Source organism: Mytilus trossulus, chromosome 11 (genome assembly GCF_036588685.1).
Source record: "Mytilus trossulus isolate FHL-02 chromosome 11, PNRI_Mtr1.1.1.hap1, whole genome shotgun sequence".
Classification (NCBI taxonomy): Eukaryota; Metazoa; Mollusca; class Bivalvia; order Mytilida; family Mytilidae; genus Mytilus; species Mytilus trossulus.
Genome location: NC_086383.1, coordinates 12,533,737 through 12,554,698, shown reverse-complemented (window position 1 = coordinate 12,554,698; position 20,962 = coordinate 12,533,737). Strand labels below are relative to the sequence as shown.

General features: G+C 30.7%; 1 protein-coding gene and 1 long non-coding RNA gene across 2 annotated transcripts; one reads left to right on the top strand and one right to left on the bottom strand.

The window, feature by feature from the left end:
* Window positions 1–806: 806 nt before the first annotated feature.
* LOC134691710 (uncharacterized) lies at window positions 807–5,234 on the top strand. The gene is made up of 4 exons (XR_010102187.1): window positions 807–1,265; window positions 2,768–2,837; window positions 3,423–3,488; window positions 4,788–5,234. It is a non-coding gene; the product is annotated as an uncharacterized LOC134691710 (long non-coding RNA).
* A 5,797-nt stretch (window positions 5,235–11,031) lies between these two features.
* On the bottom strand, window positions 11,032–20,671 carry LOC134691709 (methyltransferase N6AMT1-like). Its single transcript, XM_063552269.1, has 6 exons — window positions 20,478–20,671; window positions 18,275–18,361; window positions 16,511–16,601; window positions 15,545–15,628; window positions 12,963–13,104; window positions 11,032–11,662 (listed from the first exon to the last, which is right to left on the bottom strand). Exons 1-6 carry the CDS (start codon window positions 20,609–20,611, stop codon window positions 11,550–11,552), a joined length of 651 nt encoding a protein of 216 aa, XP_063408339.1. The 5' UTR covers window positions 20,612–20,671; the 3' UTR covers window positions 11,032–11,549.
* Between the last annotated feature and the right edge of the window lie 291 nt (window positions 20,672–20,962).

Genomic DNA, 20,962 nt, shown 5'->3' with positions numbered 1-20,962 from the left:
ATACATATCTTTGCGATAACAGTTTTAGTAATCCTCATCATTCCAAGATTAACGGTTACACAGATGGTCTCAGAGCAGATTTCCACCAAAAAAGCTAAACTATTTGTCACATTAGATAACAGAGTTTAATGTGGTAATTAGAAGCCAGTGAATTCAACAAAGACTAAATAAATTGTAATTACTTAAGAGCCATTCTCTGTAAGGACCAAAATTAGTGTTCACACCTATGTCACATATTTTTACCATTCTTTGTACACATACTACATAACTCATATACTTAACAACTAACACTTTAAAAATTGATTTTGGGCTTTGTTACTATGGAAATGGCGGCCATTTTGATTTTGGCTTTTTTTTCAATGAAAATTCTAAAAAAAATCCTAAATATCAATGCTTATTTTCCCGTTATCCTGACAGTTATTGATGCAGACACTTATCACATCTAACAGCTGTTACCTTTGCCTTTTTAAAAATATATTACATATTTGGCTGACAATTGCGTACATATGCTTATTTTCTATTGGAGAAGGGGGCGATTCTGACATCTAAATGAAAACCAAATTTCACCAAAATTCATTGAAGCTTTGAAAAAATTTCCGAGATAGTTTTTTGAAAATATTGTCAAAATCATAAAGATAAACCCCCCATTTAAAAATTAAAAAAAAAATCAGGGATGTTTTTTTTTATTTAAGAAAAAAAATGTGGATTGAAAACTTGAAAAAATCAACTATGTGTCTATGAATTATCTATTATGGTTCTTCTTCATTGAAAACATAAAGAAACAACAGGAAGTACAAGTATTAATGCCCAAAATAAAGTGCAGACGAAATGCAGACACTGATAAAACCCTTATAATGTTGGTAAAAATAAGATATATCAAGGTAGATAGTACTATGGAGTGCAATTTCTCTCCAAAGTTTGTGGATCGTGATAAACTCATTTGATGAACCTCTTGCCAAACACTGAAACAGTGAAACACAGGCAGTACACACATGTACCAAATGTTTGCTATTTTTTCTGAGAATGGTCTTAAACCATCAGTAGCTCTAGATCTTCACATCAATATTGTATTCCATTTAAATGAAGAAGAAAAAACAATTCAAATTGTGCACGTCGCATGTTATGCCAACAAAAAGTTTTCATCCAGACATTGACCACATCAAGGATTCTGGACTCAAGTCGTTACCTTACAGAACTAGCCTTAAACTAGCAAGTAGTGGACCGAAGGAAAAGGATATTATTCATCTTATTAACTAGACAAGAATGTAAGTAATGAAAATAAAATGAAACTGTCATCCCCCCCCCCCTTTTCCCCCTTTTATAGTTTGGATTTGTTTATGTAATATTTAGATTTTCATAATTATTATTCATCATTGGTTATTTGCTAAACATTCTCAATAACTAAGAAATGCAAACATTTATTTAGTTTCAAAACAGATGTATAATTTACAATGTACCTCCTTTCATGACTTTCATGAGTGTAAGAATTGGGGTCCTCTAATTTTTATGTATTATTTACTTTTTACACATTTTCTAAAACAAATACTTATTCTGTACAATTCTAAGGAAAATGATTTTATAATTAAAATGTAGATTTCTGTAGTAATTTGATTTCTTTTTAATGTTTGGCCTTCATTCTGAGATTTATAATCTATATTGTCAGTGGCAGATCCAGAGTGGGGCCCACTGACTGACCTGAAGAGGGGGGGCGCTTCAGTCACGCTTCAGTGATTCCCTAGACAAGCAACTATTTTTTTTCCTAAAAAGGGGGGGGGGGCGGCCCTCTAGGCTTCCCCTAAATTCGCCTCTGATTGTATTACCTTATTTTGTTTTCCACAGTTATTCTTCTTACTTTTGCATCCCATTATTCTCTATTTTAATTATGATAAATTATGTGTGCTTATTTATCTCCAATTATAATGTTCATAATTATTTTTCAATTCAATAATTTGCTTATATTAATTATTCTTTGTTTGGTAAACCCTATTAAGCTTCTTAAATGATGTGTTCATGGTTTGATCTATTATTTTTACAATTTATGAATTATTTGTTATTGATTTCAAAACAGTACTTTAGCTGTAAAATTGTCAAAACTTTAAAACTCCTATTTACATAACACCAATGTTGTGAATATAAATATTTGATTTGCATTCAATATCAAGCTCCCCACCCCCTCCCCCAAGATAAGATGTGAATTCTATATCCCTCCTCCCTATCTCGGAGATTTGATCAGGTTTTTAAAACATCCTAAATAATGAGTATCTTTTAACAATGGTTTGAAACTGTAAATAACCGGCTTCCCCCAAAAAAATATATTGAAAAAAAAATTGTATAATGATAGAAAACAGATGAGTACTCTGTTGCAAATAAAATCTGTGTATGGTTTATTACCTTTCACTTTAACATATGAATACTTGGTATGCAATATTACAGCTAATTTCTTAATGCATGTAGAATAAAATTTTGGTTAGCCTGCTTGCTTTGTTTGTATATTGTACACTCATAAGGATAACACCCAATTAAATTCAAATATGATATACAGGTTTAACTATGCCAATATAAATTGTTTAAAGATGTCATTCTTATTTATAAAGCTTGTATACACAATTATACAAACAAAGCAAGCAAGAAAATCAAAGTTTTACTTTGTAAGCATTAGGAAATAAGCTGTAATAAATCTTGAACAGCAATACATGTATAGATTAACACAGAACTTGTTTCAATGTTTAACTGTAGTTTTATAAATAATTGCTATCATTTTTTCCAGCATGTTGTACTTTGTTTCTGAAGAAAATAAGAATAGATGTCAATGATGCAGTACTTGAAGGTGAAATGAGGTGATAATAATATATTGTTTAAAAGTAATCCTTGTATCTTCACAAAAGGTTCAGCATGTGTTTAGCAATAATACTATGATATACAGGTTCATATTTGTCATACAAAGTCTTCACAAACAAGGATAGAGACAGGTAGGCTAGAAAAATATATTTAAGGGAGTCTTGTCCTTTTCAGAAATTGCTCCTATTTAAATTTATTTAAAAAATTATACTTAACTGTATCATAATAAATTTTTTTGTCTATGAAAAAATAATAATTTTAACAAAATTTACAAACCTTATTTGCTGTTTATATTGCTGATTCTTATTTTTATTCTCCATTTAAATAAGCTGAATCAATTTAATTGTTGTGTAAATAATTATTATTCTTACATAATCAAAATTAAATTTACTTCCAATAAATAGAAAATATTTTGTTAAACTGATTATGCCTTATATATTTAGTAAAATACAATGAAGGGAATTAATTGCTGTTTAAAATTATATTTTGCTATTTAATTTTTATTACTGGCAAATATTTCAGCTTATAATAGATGCTGTTAGTATTATAGATCCTGTAAGTATTAATTAAAATTTATTTTACAGGTTAAATAAACAAGTAGAAAAGGGGATTTGCCAACATATCCAGAAAAGATGGAAACAACAGAAGATGTATGTTATCAGACCACATCAACCCACTTTAGTATATTTTTTATTCTTCCAAAAATGTTTGCCAAATAATTTATCCCTGTATTTCCCCAAAACAATCTATTTAAGAAGATTCTATTTATACTAAGAACTATAATCAACTTTGTATTTTATGCAATTGTTGAGCAATGCTAACTTACATCAAGACAGATTCAGATTCAATATTTTATTATCGTCTCACTACTTGGAATTCATATACAGTACATACAGAGTATATAAACAATATAAGACAGCCAATATACAAATATAAAACACAAGTAACAAGACATCTAACATAAGCGATATTTTCCAATTAACAAAGTTCCATAACTCATCAGTTAAAAGGTAAAATTTGTCACAATCAGAAGTGCTGACATCCATTATTCCTCTTTATGTATTAGGTTTAGGGATTTTGGGTCCCTTTTTTTAAATGGGTCCATTGAGGGTCCAAAATTTAACTTTGTTTGATTTTATTATTATTATGTTTAATCACAATCCAAATTCAGAGCTGTATTAAGCCTGGTTCTGGCTATGCAAATTGGTTAAAAAGAAATTATATGCCCAAGACCTATTATGGTATACAAATGTCCTCCGTCTGTCTGTCCAGCGTAAACATGTCGCACCATAACATTAAGAAGGACTTTTCCAAATTTCATGAAACATAATATAGTTGTTACTTATAATTGTCAAAATGATCTGTATACATTTTGGTAAAAATAAGATTAAACCTTTTTGAGTTACAGGACTTTGTAACTAAAAAAGGGGTGTGTTTTTTTTCACATGTCCCGCCGTATCTCAAAAATGATTTATGATGATTGCTTAAAACTGTACAAACTTCTAAGTTATGTTAATCTACAGATCTGTTTACTTTTTGGTGATGATTCAAAATGTTTATATTTTAGAGTTATTGAGTTTTCTGGTATAAAAGGGTTATTTTGCACCTGTCGCGCTGTATCTCAGAAAGTGTTGATGATTATTGCATAAAACTTACACTTAAGACAAAGGGCGTATCATACACTCATGGTGCAGCAGTTTATTGAGTTCATGTCTGACATGTTGATGACCGATAGACAAACAGACAACAGTATGCCATAATAGTCCTGTAAATAATGTATAAAAAGTGCATAAATAATGCACTTAAAAGTTAACCATGAAAGACACAAAACTATCTTTTTAATTTTGTGTAAGCATCAATCATTAGGAAAAAAATATTTAAACTAGTAAAAATTGCTTATATCTAATATTTGATTAAGTTTTTAAAATAAAATACTTTCTTTTATTTAGAAATAATCCAGCAGTTTCCAGATTATGAATTTCACAATGTTAATGAGTTTTACAAGCAGTTAGGATGAGGTGTTTTTCAGAAGAAGAAATGAGTTCCAAGAATATATATTCTAAAAGTTCCAAATCTGTTTATTGTAATAGATTACTTGAAATAATGAAGAAAATTATTACAACTGTTTTTCCACAAAATACAGAAGATGTTCTTCATTCACTGACAATGTAATTGAGTTCTAATAACCAGGAACAGAAACCTCAAGTATTACCAAAAGGTTCATTTTGTTCTTTTGTTGATTCATTGAAAGAGGCTGAATCTTAGCACCACAAAACTACTGTCATTCTAGACACAGACCATGTTGTATAATCAAGTTTATCAGATGCTTCCAGACATATCTGAGAATAAATATTATGTGACATCTAGCTGCAAAATAAAACTGATTTCAAGTTTTCTGTTAATCTCTTTTGTTAATGCCAATTATTTTGTCATAGTCGCATCTCAAGTTGCATGTTTTAACTGTAACCTCTAGAAATGTATCCAACTGTTATACAAGTGAGTGGTTTAACTAGCTATAAAACCAGGTATAATCCCTCATTTTCTACATTAAAAAAAGGTCTGTACCAACTCAGGAATATGAGAGCTGTTATTCATTCCTTTGACATGTTTTAGCTTTTGATTTTGCCATTTGATTGTGAATTTTACCTTACTATCATTGTGACCAAATCACTACTTTCACTTTAAACAATTTGTTTTTTTCAAATGTTTTACTTTTTTCAATATATATATGCAACTGATAGGACCAATTAAATATCAAACATTTCAAAGAAAACAGTAGCCAGAATACTTAGAAAGAAATACCCCATATAATAATTGGGAACTGTATTCAAAGGCCATGGAAAAAGGGAATTAATTGTGGTCTGAAGCCAACTGCAATGTTTCCATAGCAACTGTTATTGATATTTAGTTTGAATAATATAAGTTGTGTATCAAATCAATTCCTAATCAGTATGGTTTTACAAAGTTAAATAAGAAAAACTTTGAAATTGACGAATATAACCACTTACTTTCTTTTAATCTGCACAATGCAATTTCAAGTTTTGCCAAATTTCAGAAAATTTTGAACAATTTTTTTTTTTAAACAACAAAAAACACACAGCCAATTTTTTTCTTGGTGAAAGAGTGATATATGAAGATCATTTTGGGGGCATAACAAATATATCTGACGTTGGGATAAAAAAAAAAGATCATTTTGAAATTCACTAAAAAATGCCTTTTTCAGCAGTTTGAAAAAATGCAAAATCAGCACTTTTCAGTCACAAATTTTAATGTTTTGAATTGGTTCAAGACAATGTCTGTTTACTTTAATGTGTTATTTCAGACCTTTACTTGTTCAGTATACCTATGATTTAGGCTGAAAATGTATATTTGTTAAAAGTATTGAAAGTTGAAAAATTATGCTTTTTGAGATTTTGCTACTCTGTTTCTGGGCTTATATATATGGGACCTGTAACCATAGCAACAGAAACCCCAAAACAAAAATGAAAGTTATTTTTGTTATCAGGGCATCATATGGGCTTAATATTGAAGATATATCGAAAATCTGTGACATTGGTGTGAACAGTCCCTTGAATTTCTTTGGTTTTTACAGAGAATGACTCTTAAACAGCCAATCTAATTAAAATAATGATATAGTAATCAGAGATCAATATTTTAATTATAATGTTAAACAGCAGTATACTATTTATTTTACAGGAAAGGGTATTATTATCACTACTAGTATATTTATATCACACTGCATGCAGCAAAGTGCTTTACTAGTGTGACAGATTTGCTTCCCTTAGAATGTGTAGTAGATACTTGGCCAGCTGTAATCGGTTGAGCTATTGAAGCACTTCTTAAGCTCATAGATATAAAAAGATGTGGAATGAGTGCCAATGAGACAACTTCCATCCAGTCGATTAGAGTGCTCCCTTGTAGCACAGAGGTTCTGGACTGGTGGGAACACTGTAATTTTTTCATTTATAGAATCGTTGCTCTCAGGTTAGGGAGCTACCATTTGATTTTTATGGTGGTGGTGGTGGTGGTGGGGGGGTTTGGCTAGGATCAAAAAAAAATTTGTCATTTCACTCTATCCGGTCCTGCTTTTTTTTTTAGTTTATCCTGACTTTTTTTACATAAATTGTCATCCTGGCTTTTTTTTTGCAAGTGTCTCATCCTGCCTTTTTTTAACCAAAACTCCTGTCCTGCCTTTTTTTTTAAAATTTCATCCTAGCCCCCCATAAAAATCAAATGGTAGCTCCCTTACATTAGAATACATTTCTACTTGGAGGTGGATTTAATCAATTGGAAATGTCTTGTATACTTTCTTAATAGGGGTATTTACAATCGCATCCATCACCAATTCAGATTTTAGTGTAAAAATCAGTAAACAAATTATGCAGGTCTTGTAGCTGTCTCACTGCCAATACATCTAGAAGTTATAGCAATCATAATAAAAGTTTTCCCACTAAACAAAAATTGGCCATGTAGTTTTGTATAGATGAATTTATACAATCAGAATCAAATAAGTTTGTAATTTGAATAAATGGCCATCCTAACATTATTCACTCATAAAGGTTACTATTACAAATCTAATAAAATATATTGATGTCTGGAAACAAACAAAAACACAAGTGCAAGAATATTTTTAATTTTAATTAACAAAATATCCAATCTATTCAAATATATTCTTCTTTGAGCATTTCTCGTGAAAGGTAACACTTTTTAGTGAATAGAAATTTTAAGTTATTTTAAAAAAAATTCAGTTGCTGTATGCAAAGGAGGTAAAAGTCTACCAAAAGACTTTTCAACTTTCTTCTATTTTTACTTCTATTTCCTCTTATCTAACTCAGGGTCAGTCAGTCATTCTTTGTAATCATAAATAATATTGGTCTCTCTTTTCTAATGTTTGATCCAGTTGAACATTGAAACAATTAAGTGTCACAGTGGCAGATGCAGACATTTCCATAGGGGGGGGGGTTTCTCTGACTGTGGAGAGGGGTTCTGCTCCAGCGATTCCCTAAATAATCAAATTTTTCATCCACCCAAAGAATACATATTGCACTTGCAAGCTCACACATTATAAAAATATAGACATACTAACCAATATTCATTTAGTAAACAGTAAACCCTTAATATAAATTTTTCAATTCAATATGTTTTGACAATAGTTGGTAAATATGACCTAAATTCAGTATGTATAGATAGAAGAAGTAAAATTCTATTTTCTTTGAAGTCTAGATGGATTTAAGACCATAAAACATTATTCAGTAGTCCTATAAAATTTATTTAATATTTGTTTAGCAAATCCATAAAGATGTTTAGACTCAACCTTTTCTCCCACCTTATGAGACTCAATTTAACTTTATTCTTTAGTTTTTAATATCCAGATGAATTGTTCATTTGAGCATTTGACTCCATGGTGTATTTGACCACTATGACTACTACCTTATTACATAGGTCATTACATCCCCCCCCCAAAAAAAAAAACCCCAACTAAAATGCAAATCTGTAATGCTCTAGTATCAAATCACTAGTGACACCATTGTTGGTTTTAATAGAGAAGAATCTACTGACCCTTTTACAGCTTTCACATGGTCACCAACTGCTTTTAAGAGAGGCTTTGTTTGCCAATCTTTAGTATTGGTGTGTTATTGTGGGTTGTTGTCCTTTAAATCTTTTTTTATTTTATTTGGGCATGGTGTGGTTTATTTGTAATGCCCCCTTTCCCCTCTTGTGTCTTCTTCTTTTTCTCTTTGTATTTACAAAATTATATGAAATATGATAATCTTGCCCACAAGTTGTTCTGCTATTTAATACCGCTGAGTATTAATTCCTATATTATGTAAAGTTTCCATGCATTTCTTCTTCAGCTAATACAGTTTTGGTGACTTTTGTGACCCTTTCTTTGGTGGCCTTGGGCTGTACCTGCTCTTTGGTCAAGTTGTTGTCCCTTTGACTTATTCAGTGTTTCAATTCTCAATTTTATAATAATAAAATGATTGTTTTCTATACTATTCTACTCATATTTCATTTAAAATAGCTTTTTAGATCTTATTATTATTCCGTACCCTTACCAATTAAACATAGCATGTTTGTTTCTTAAAAACAAAAGGAAAATGAATTTGCATTCTTTATTGTTATCCTTCCATTGAATATAAGAAAGAAGATATGGTATGATTGACAAAACAGACTATTCTCCACAAGATACCAAATGACACAACAATTAAAGGTGTCAGACCACCAATTATAAATCCCTATCTGTTCAACCAAATTTTGCAATTTTCACAGCTTTCTAAAATTTTTACCTTAAGTTTAACTTCATAGAAACCAGGTATATCCTAAATTGTACATGTTTCAGCTTTCTACATGCCAATTTTCAGCATACCTTTAAAGCCTTCTAACAAAATGACTGACCTTTAAATAGAAGTACTCCAAAACAAAAACCTGGTTTTCTGGAAATCTAAAATTAGCATACTATGGAGCGCATTAATCCTCAATTTTTAATGCAAACTCATAGACAAGTAAATTTTGGCTCAAAATGATCTAGATATATTTATCTTTCACCAAAAGTTTCATTTCTGCAAATTTGTACGTTAGTTTAAGTAAACAAGGACATCAAAAGCACTATTTTGTGTCAGAGTAGGTCTACTTTTACATACGTTCTAAATTGGACGGAGTAATTGGTGGTCTGACACCTAAAGAGCAAAAAAAGTTGATCAGAAATCTTTGGTTTTGTTTTTTCTTAATCCTTAGTCAATTTGTAGTAAAAAAAATCCTTTCTGAGCATAATGCGACTCATATTACAAATTTCACAGCTCAATTTAAACTGACTGTAATGTAAGCCTTTGATAGAAAATACCTGAAAATCTCATTTTAGACTAGAGGTACATAAACTTTCAATGTCAAGATCAGTTTTTGTTGATTGTTCCTTGTTTGTTCTTCTGCTTTAAAGACTTTCTACTATTTTTACAATGAGTTCAGTAAAAAATCAAAGGTATTGAAGAATCAAGGAATATTGACCCCCCTTTTTTACACCTGGTGTCAGTAATGTGACTATAAACTGATCAAAAGTGCAGTTTTGGCCATCTTACTGTTTTATTTACTATCAGTCAATAAAGTTTAAGGTATAAAACTTTCATTTGAGATAATAAATGAGATTTTTGTTAGTTTATGCAGTGTTTATATCAGGCTATGTTATCTGCCATATACATGGTATGCCGCAATGATATAAGGGGTAAAAATCAAATAATTTCATTAAATCTTCATGACAACAATTTTTTTTGGGGTAGTAATCAACCTATGTTTTAATGTTTAACACCACAGAAACAAATTACTGTGCATTTATAACAATTTATAACATTTTTTATATGAAAGCATATTGTCAGGGAGGGAAAAGCTAAAAATAGCACAAATTCAGGTTTACGGCTCCAAATTTGCAATATGTGACTTTTTACCCCCAAAAAGATTAAAATGTGGCTACTACTATTTCAAATAATCAGTTAAGACCAAAAAATCAATTGTTTTCTGAATTTTGGGTTTCACCGCATTTCTCTTAAAGGTGTCAGACCACCAATTATAAATCCCTATCTGTTCAACCAAATTTTGCAATTTTCACAGCTTTCTAAAATTTTTACCTTAAGTTTAACTTCATAGAAACCAGGTATATCCTGAATTGTACATGTTTCAGCTTTCTACATGCCAATTTTCAGCATACCTTTAAAGCCTTCTAACAAAATGACTGACCTTTAAATAGAAGTACTCCAAAACAAAAACCTGGTTTTCTGGAAATCTAAAATTAGCATACTATGGAGCGCATTAATCCTCAATTTTTAATGCAAACTCATAGACAAGTAAATTTTGGCTCAAAATGATCTAGATATATTTATCTTTCACCAAAAGTTTCATTTCTGCAAATTTGTACGTTAGTTTAAGTAAACAAGGACATCAAAAGCACTATTTTGTGTCAGAGTAGGTCTACTTTTACATACGTTCTAAATTGGACGGAGTAATTGGTGGTCTGACACCTAAAAACCTATAGATCACCATAACTCCTTCACCAATGAGCAAAACAAGATCGCATAGAATAATTCTATGTTAAATGTGTACTATAATAGATTTTATTGAAAATATCTAAACGTAACTTGGCACAATTCAATGTCACTTGTTAATGAATTTATGAAGTTTATTAAACAAGTACATTAAATATCAGCTTATTAAAGTCATGATAGATAGAATCAACTTTTAAGTTCTATAAATGTTATGTCCTTGAAAAACAGTTCGGTGAATTGATAAACTGCATCAATTTCTGTTTATATTCGACAGCTTTTGGAAATACTTCTTTTACAGCTGATTTCCTTGCCAGTGAGATGTCCATCAAGTCTGTCTTTAAACATAGATCTTAAATGCAGGTCTTCCTTCTCAGAACTGGTTTATTGTACATATATACCACAGGAACTTAATTTGCTCTACCACCAGTGGTTCATTTGCTAGAACTTATAGCTTGATGAGAAGTGTACGTAATTACTGAATTTTTAACTCTGGATCCCGTAATGCAGATTCCCCTTTTCTGTTACTCCGACCCTATGTTCACAAGGCCTTCCCCTTGGATTATAATGCACCACTGTATTTCTGATCACATTATGGGGACCCTTCTTTGTGGATTTATATAATGCACTACCATAACTCTGACCACATAAGGGCAAGCCTTCCACTTTGGTTATAATGCACTAGCTAGTTAACCTAGTGAATTTTAAGACCGACAGTAACTCAGGTCCAGTTCTCCTTGTAATTATGTTTTCCATTTTGAAGCCTTCATTCAGCATTATCTTCTCTATATCATCTGTAAAAAAATAAAATGATCCCATTCAATGATACTTTACATTGTGAATAAATTATTATTCAATTTTCAAGCATTTCGTTATTTAAACTGAACCATGAAATAGATTTTAACGAATGTCAAATTTTCTATAGGCTTGTATGCATATTTCTGCAAAACAATGAAATTAAATATTCACGAACAAGTACGTTTCCTTAATCCACAAAAATTGGTACCCAAGAAAATAAGTGAATCCACAGTATATGCTTCATTGAAAAATAAAGATATATTATGGTATGATACTAAACCTCTAACGGGAAGGATTGTGCCTGATATTCATATGATGATATCATAATCCTTCAATCAGTTTAATTGAAGTCTGGAGCTGGCATGTCAGTTAACTCCTAGTAGTCTGTTGTTATTTATGTATTATTGTCATTTTCTTCATTCTCTTTGGTTACATCTTCTGACATCAGACTCAGATTTCTCTTGAACTAAATTTTAAATGTGCGTATTGTTATGGGTTTACTTTTCTACATTGTCTAGAGGTATGGGGGGAGGGGGGAGTTCTCATAAACATGTTTAACCTCGCCACATTTTTGGGCCTGTCCCAAGTCAGGAGTGACTCCTGGAGCCTGTGGCCTTTGTTAGTCTTGTATTATTTTAATTTTAGTTAATGGTGTACAATTTGGAAATTAGTATGGCGTTCATTATCACTTAACTTGTATATATTTGTTTGAGGGCCAGCTGGGGGACGCCTCCGGGTGCGGGAATTTCTCGCTGCATTGAAGACCTGTTGGTTACCTTTTGCTGTTGTTTTTTCTATGTTGTCTTTTTGACACATTCCCCATTTCCATTCTCAATTTTATAGTTTAATTATCTCTTCTTTTAAAACAAGTAAACTAAAAGTGAGGTTTGTTAGGAGGCTCATTTGACATAGAAAATTTGTGTGTGTGCCTCTGTCCATTAAATGCACAATTTCAAACCAACTAAAAGGAAATACTTGCTGAAATATTGCCACATAAAAACACCAAACCAATATAATGCAAAAATTCAAAGTACATTTTCCATTTAAGTACATGTCCTATAAACCAACTTATTTTGTGACTACACAGTTTTTATTAGCCATACTAAGTTTATATAAAATTGAGAATGGAAATGGAGAATGTATCAAAGAGACAACAACCCGACCATAGACAAAACAACAGCAGAAAGTCATCAACAGGTCTTGTGTAGGAATTATTTTTTTCTCTCAATTTTCCCTCTTAACTGATGTTTTTGTATGGAGAAAAGTTCAAAGTTGTAATTCTAACAATGTAAGAACCTTGGTTATTCTCTTTGACTATAACCAGATAGAAGACTCCCTTTGGTGATAAGATGTCCTTGACCTTAGTAAATAATCTGTCCATCACTTGTCTGCCGTCAGTGCCACCTGCCCATGATGCTTCTATGGAGTTACTACCAACCTATCAAACAAATAAACAAAAATATATTTACACCACACCACCTCATGTTTCTTTTTTTATGCCTCACCTACGATAGAAGAGGGGCAGTATGTTTTCTGGTCTGTGGGTCCTTTCGTTCGTTTGTCCATCCATTCGTCCTGTTTCAGGTTTAAGTTTTTGGTCAAGGTAGATTTTGATGTAGTTGAAGTCCAACCAACTTGAAACTTAGTACACATGTTTCTCATGATATGATCTTTCTAATTTTATTGCCAAATTAGACTTTTGACCCCAATTTCATGGTCCACTGAACATCAAAAATGATAAAGCAAGTTTCAGGTTCAAGTTTTTGGTCAAGGTAGTTTTTGATGAAGTTGATTTCCAATCAACTTGAAACTTAGTACACATGTTCCTTATAATATGATCATTCTAATTTTAATTTCAAATTAAAGTTTTTACCCTAATTTCATGGTCCACTGAACATAGAAAATGATAGTGAAAGTTTCAGGTTAAAATGATTGTGCGAGTAGGGCATCTGTGTATTTGATACACATTTGTGTTGTATATATTTTCAGAGCATAAAATCTAAATTTTCTTTGGTGTTAGACAATTATCACATCATCTTGAGTACAACTGTATAAAGGGTTTAGTTACATACACATCTAGACAGATTTGGGAAGGAGGTTGCCGCCAATTACATTTATGGTTAATCTTGTTTGGGGGTGGCACTGCATAAAAGTCTTCACCACTTTTTTCCAAATTCCTGCATTTGCATCTGATAGATAATTTGAGTCATTTGATTAATGGGTTGTGTTTTATGGCAGCCAGTTCTTAATGATGGATAAAGCTGGGAAGCTGGAGAGAACAACAAGCTTTGGCAGGAAACTTACAATTCATACTTACTAAGGAAATCATCACTTAATATTTCCTCAGATAGAATTTACTTGTACTTCGTCAAAAACTATATTTTCAATACCATGATTTTTTTCAAAACAAAATGGCCACAGAGCTATTTTCCAAGCTACATGTCTGTCAAGGTAGATATGAGACAATTTATACATTTTATGATACTTTAAAAAAAATAAAAACAGAACAATCAAAGTTTTTTTCTAGCTACATTTCAAATTTTATAAACTAATATTTATTTATATTATTTTTCTATCAGAGTTATCTCCCCTTTTATGGCTAAGTTGAAAATTTGAATAAAAAAAATAAAAACAGTCTAAGCAATACAATGAATCACATATTTTTCTGTATCTAGATTATTGTGATGTACACAAATTGCTGTTCTCTCTAAATATTTGCAAATATAAGCTAAGAAGTGAACCTAATGCTGTTTTACAATCCAAGATGGCAGGATACTGTTAGTCTGTTACTACAGTTAATCAACCATAAGATGACAAGTGTAAATTAACAAATAAGCACAAATCAGAATATATTAATTTCAAACACTCAACCACTTAAGAAAATCAATAAAAAAAAAACTACATGTATAACTTTGAAGTATAACAACAGAAATATTTTTATGTTATTAGAAGTGATCATTTTTCAAATGATTTTTTACTAGTCCAGTCAGTTCAAAATTGATATCAGTCATGCTAAATTGTATCAACTCAATTCAATTCAAAGTTTTATTTAAGGTGGTACCTGACACTACAGAGGGTCCGAGTACACAGTTATCGTCCTTTGATTTTCGTTGTTCACGAATATAGTCCTTAATGTGGACAGTGTGTTACTTGCCAATTTTTGTTATACCCCTTCCAAATTTAATTCTCCATGTTTTATGCCTCATATAGCAAGTTGGGGGTGAAATGACACTGTAAAAAAATTTGGGTCATAAACATTTAGGTAAAGTAGTGATTAGGTCCAGCTGAAAAAGGTCAAAAATTAGCACTTCGGAAGCTGTCAAAAGATTTCAAGACCCCCTTAATACAAAATTGTCCATATTTTGAGTTAGAGCTGATGAAGTTTTCTATAATTTTGATATAATTTGTCCCAAAAGTAGTACAACACACTGTAAAAATGTTATTGAGAAAGCGCAGGTGGGATTTTTTTTATTTACATTTATTGTCTAAAAGAAATGCACTACGAAATAACTGTGTACTCGGACCAGAGAGATAACTGTAAATGTTTTAATTACGTTGTGTTGTAAAGGGAATATTAAGCTTCTCAGTGATCAAAATTGGTGTTTGTCAAACTGCTATATAACCAGTGCAATTTTTCTGATAAAATGGTTGGTTCAAAATTTTTGAAATTTTTATATTTTTGTTAGAGTAAATACTTATATTTTATCAAAATTAAACGAGACAAATTAATCTTAGTGAAAGTGTTGGGTACCACCTTAAAGTCAATATTTAATAACTATATAAAAACAAACTTAAGTGAGCTTTTCAAATCGACTAATTGATGTATTGAAATTAACCAATACAAATATTTATAGAGGAATGACTTAAGTTTTAATCACCTCTTCAGGGGGAGTCACAACATAGGGAGGGTTAAACAGTAGTACATCTACACTCTTATATAACCTTGGTAGCAATCCTGTGACCTGAAAAAGTAAAATAAGAGTTAAAACTTCATCAAAAGTCCTTGGTTTGATTTCTATCACCTGATAAAAAGAGCATTTATATGTAACATAGTCAGTATTGAGCATCAAGAAGTAAAAGAAAGCTATGTCTAGAAGACGATACACAAAAAACAACCCTAGATTAAAAAATTATTTATCCAATAACAAACCAGTGGAAATCAGGTCAGACAGGTGCTATAGAAGGACAATTGGTTTCAATGGGAAGCAACTCTCATTGTACTTAATTGATAGCTCCTTGTAATAGATTGTCCTCCCTCCCTCTTTAATCCTAAATCTAATTACTTTTATTAATACCCACATTGGGGTTCAGGTGCTTCATATTAACACTTTGTTCATTGTAGCTTATTGATTACCATGTTTGATATAACTATATTTGAATGCATTATTATAATAAAGCACCTATTGCCAAACACTATATTAGTTGTCAATTCCCATTCTTTAGTAAAAGCCTTTATCAGTTGAAATTGATGCTACTATAAATTCCAAAATATTATTTATTATTTTGAGGTTTTATTTGTGCAACACCTGCTTGTGATTTTTTCATGATCATTCTCAGCAATTTTAGGCAATTTTCAACAACTTATAGCTTGAAAAAGAGCACATGGACCTATCCTTCTATGATATTTTTGAAAAGAGCATTGTAAAATCTTCATTTTGGCAAAGTATAAGAATAGACCATCTCAAGAAACATATACCGATGGTCTACCTGTAGTAACAATCAATCAATCAATGATTCAGTGAAAAATAATGACCTTATTTGTGAGAGGATTGGTAAATATTAATTTTACAGTTATTATGAAATACAATTTCCTCCTTCATATTCACAAACAAAATTGAGTTTACCAAATCTGTGATGACTGGTTCCACCTGTACACTGTTACATTCTGCTGTCTTTTTGGTTGCTCTAGCAGCCACTGGGTTAATATCTGTTGACCTACAATGTTCAGACACAATGTGAAATATAACTTATATCTGTAAATTTATCTGCTAGATACTAAATTTAATGTAAACAGAAGGCAAATATTATACTTTTCTTTTTCTTTTCCTGTTATTGATTAATAAATAATGATTCTTCTTTTCATACTCTCATTGCACCTAGTTGATAATGCCTTGTCTTAGATTTGCCTCTCTTGTAACTTCATTTGGGTTTCAAGCAAGAGAAGCAGGTTCCAGTCATATTTTGTTATGTATTTGATATTTTTTCATTTGTTTTAGTTGTTTATTACCTTTTTTATTACCCAGGTCTAGGGGCTTCGTTATTGACACTTTGTTCATTATACCTTTATTGATACTATGTTTGGTATAACTATATATAATTCCATTATTATAACAAGGCACCTTTCTATTGAAAATTAAATAAAAAAAATCACTATTGAGAAACAAATTCATGTGACATTTGTATAAGAAGAATCATTTCAAGGCAAAAAAAGTTTTGAGACAAAGTTATGCTAAACAAGAATGTGTCCTAGTACATGGATACCCTGCTTGCACTATCATTTTCTATGTTCAATGGATCTTAAAATGGGGGTAAAAACTCTTATATGGCATTAAAATATGTTTGCAAAAATCATTACGTTTGCGCGCAGCTTTTGGTTACAATTGCACGCATTTTTTTGACAAGTAAACTCAGGTAAAATACAGGTGATAATACTTATTTATTTATAATTTGTTCTATTATTTACAAGTATAAGTACTCGTTCCGTTAGTCTTAGTCCCCTGCTCACCAACGATGAGGCAGAAGTGGGATTTCGACCAAAATAAGTCCGTTGTATTATGCACAAGCACTAAATCCTAGAAATATATACAGATAAAAATGTTAAAATGTTAAAATAGCTAATCTTAAAGGTAAAAGTATTGATAAAACCATTACTTTACATGTCAGTGAGTGCCGAAACTCCATGTGTGTGCCTTGGTATAACTTTACAAACTAACTTAAATTATTTACTAATTTAAAAAAAGATCACTATTCGTTGACAGACTTTTACTCTGAAATATAAGCAATGAATTAACATGTATGCATTAAGCTACACTACGGAATGATCACTTTATAATTTGTTTTTAGAATTCAATATGAACAATATATAATTTAAATTAAGAAATATTTTCTAAATTATTAATTGATAGTCATATTTATTATGAAAATACAAAAAAAATATAGTCATTTATGATTTAATTTAATTTTCAATCATATTTTTACCGGAGTTTACCTGTATATGAATGCGCGCAAATGTAATCAAAAGCTGCGCGCAAACGTAAAACATTTTAATCCCAAAATGCGCGCAAACATAGTGCGCCTGGACAGATCATATATCATAGGGAACATTATTATTATGGTTGATTGGACTTCAACTTCATCAAAAACTATCTTCACCAAAAACTTTAACCTGACATGGGATTGACAGATGGACGGACAAACAAACAGACTAACGCAAGCTTAGTGGACACACAGCCCAGAAAACATAATGCCTATAAAACGGGACCTTAAAATATCTCTTGACCAGGACACAGGAGGCAAGTGATGAAAAAACTCAATTTGGGCCAGGGGAGCTTAAAAAAAAAGGAGGGATTTTCAAGTTCAAGTGGAGTCCAGTAATGACTTATACAAACCAATAAACTGCAGACTCTCCAAGTACTCTAGCTAGGAATGTAATACATACACCTGATCCACTCCCTACTTCCACACAAATACTTGGTCTACAAAACAGTGTGATTAATGAATTGCATTGTTTTAAAAAAAATATTTACCATCTACACCTATAAGAAACTTTAACCTAATCTATTACAATTATTATACAATGTTATACCATGTGCTACCAAGGGTTAGTTGTTTTACTTTCTCAAAAGATATCACTGTTTTAGTAAAATTTGCCACACTGGTAACGCATGTTATATTTATCACCTTAATTATAAGCATGTATATATCAAACTTGCATTACGGTTGTAAAATAATTGAGTAATATGGGGACAAAGTCCCCTATTACAGTAAAAAAATCATTAATTGTTTTTTTTAAATCGCAAAACTTTTGCCAAAATTTTCATTGTACTAATGAACTTAAAATTCTTCAAAATTTTTTTGTCGCTTTTTTTAATTCCTGCATTTGCGCAGAACGCATAAATCTACTTCCTTCTTCCAGTATAGTTGTTGTGACACTTTGATTAGTCTAGTAAAATATAGGAACTCAATGAAAACAATACCAATATTTCATTTTTGATAATTTTTTGTCTTTGATATGAATTAGCATTACCTAATGCATGGTGTTTCTTTGTTGGCACTGGCTACGGTTACATGGAAATGTAACAATAATAAAATATTATTGTTACATTGGAGACTAATTGCTGGAATGCAAAGTTGGGTAAGGAACCAACTAATTACGAATGTAACAATAATTATTGAGGCTACGGTTACATTACATTATTGTTACGCGAAAAACAGCAAGGTACGCTAGATTTATTAAACTTCTATAATAGTTTTATTGCTTGATTCTTTCATATGTACTAAAAAATATTTGTAATAAATATCATTATTCAACAAATGGTGTTTAAATAAATTTTCGTATTAATGGTTTTTATGTTCTTAAAGATAGTACTCAAGATTATAGTAGTGTCAAAGGCGAAAAATATAGTTCAATAGTTTCACTTTTAATTATTTAACTGCACTGCACACCTACTCTTATTACTGTCATTATACTTTGAACAATGGATGAAGAGATTCCTATTACCAAGGATTTGTGTAGTGAGACAAATCCTTGCTATTACCAATTTTGTTAAGGGTGAAAAAATTAAAACTTGGGATGTGTTTTAAACGAAACAACAATATCAAGACACAAATTTCATACAGCTATACAAACTCAGTTCTAAAAAATAAATTGATACATTAAAAGCAAAGTTTGCTAACTGTAACTTAAATACTGAGAACTTCTGTATGTACATGTTTCCATGGAGGACGTAATTTCGTTCATAAAAAATGTGTCCAACTTAAACATGATTTAAAAACCACTTACTGGATTTGTAGAAACTGTCATTGTAAATAAAAAATTACTATAAAGAAATTGTATGTAATAAATGTATGTACATGTATGGTAAATATAAAATAACTTCAACTTTTATTATTTAGTACATATTACTAGTCCCATTGTACATCATGTTTTTCATGTTACAATAATGCAATGTAACCATAGCCTCAATAATTATTGTTACATTAGTAATTAAACATGGACTTACCCAACCATGCATTCCGAAATTTAGTCTCCAATGTAACAATAATATTTTTATTATTGTTACATTTCTATGTAACTGTAGCCAGTGCCTTCTTTGTTTTCAATGAACATGACGTCATAACATAAATTATGTCACAAGTAAAATCCCTAACAACACACACACATGACAACAGAACCAAAATTGAAAACATTACGGTATTTCCGTATCTTTTTTAACAAATATTATAGTTATAAAAAAACCAAAAAAACATACTGAATTTGTCCCCATTTACAGGTTATGCCTGTCTCATATCATTCTTCATACAGCAGCATTCATGGTTTAACAGTACAGTTAATAAAATATAAGTTTTTATATTTCTTTTTTTTTCTATATATTAAAATTTGTATGAGTTTTTTTTATTTTTTATAGCTGTCACACTATATAATTATGCACATTGTTTTGTTACAGTTGACACAATGTTGTGTAAAAAGTGTAATTAGAATTCTAAAAGTTAAAACATAAAGTCAACATGAAATTTTTAAGTTCTTTGTTGCTTGTTGTTACTGTTCTCATTTTGTGTTCGTTTGCTAAATCTATAAAGTAAGATATTTACTCTTGTTTTCTAAGATACTCGTAATCATTTTCTATAGCATCAAGGAGTAAAAACGAATCTTCTGCTGGCTCATAAACATGTTTCAAATCTTCTTCTGTTAGATGAGAAAAGTTTGGGGTAGCAAAACGTGACATTTGTTGTGATTCTATATTTTAAAGGGGAGCAACTCTGCCTGGTCTGCCTAAAATTAGGTATTACAATTCGTACCTTGTCCTGTTTGTCGCTCTTTCTCTTTAAACTTTTGAAAAAATAAAACACCATATAAACTGAATACAATATCTTTAAGAAGGTGTCCACGGAAAACCCTGGCAGTGGATGGCACATGACATATTTTGTTTTCAAGTATTTTTCATCTATTTCATATCACAAATTCATTTTTTCTCAAAGTTAAATTTTGTTTTTTTTATTAACTGCTACAAATGATGAGAAAACCAATATATAGAAAGCATTGAAAATTCATTAAAAGTGGAGATAACTCTTCATTT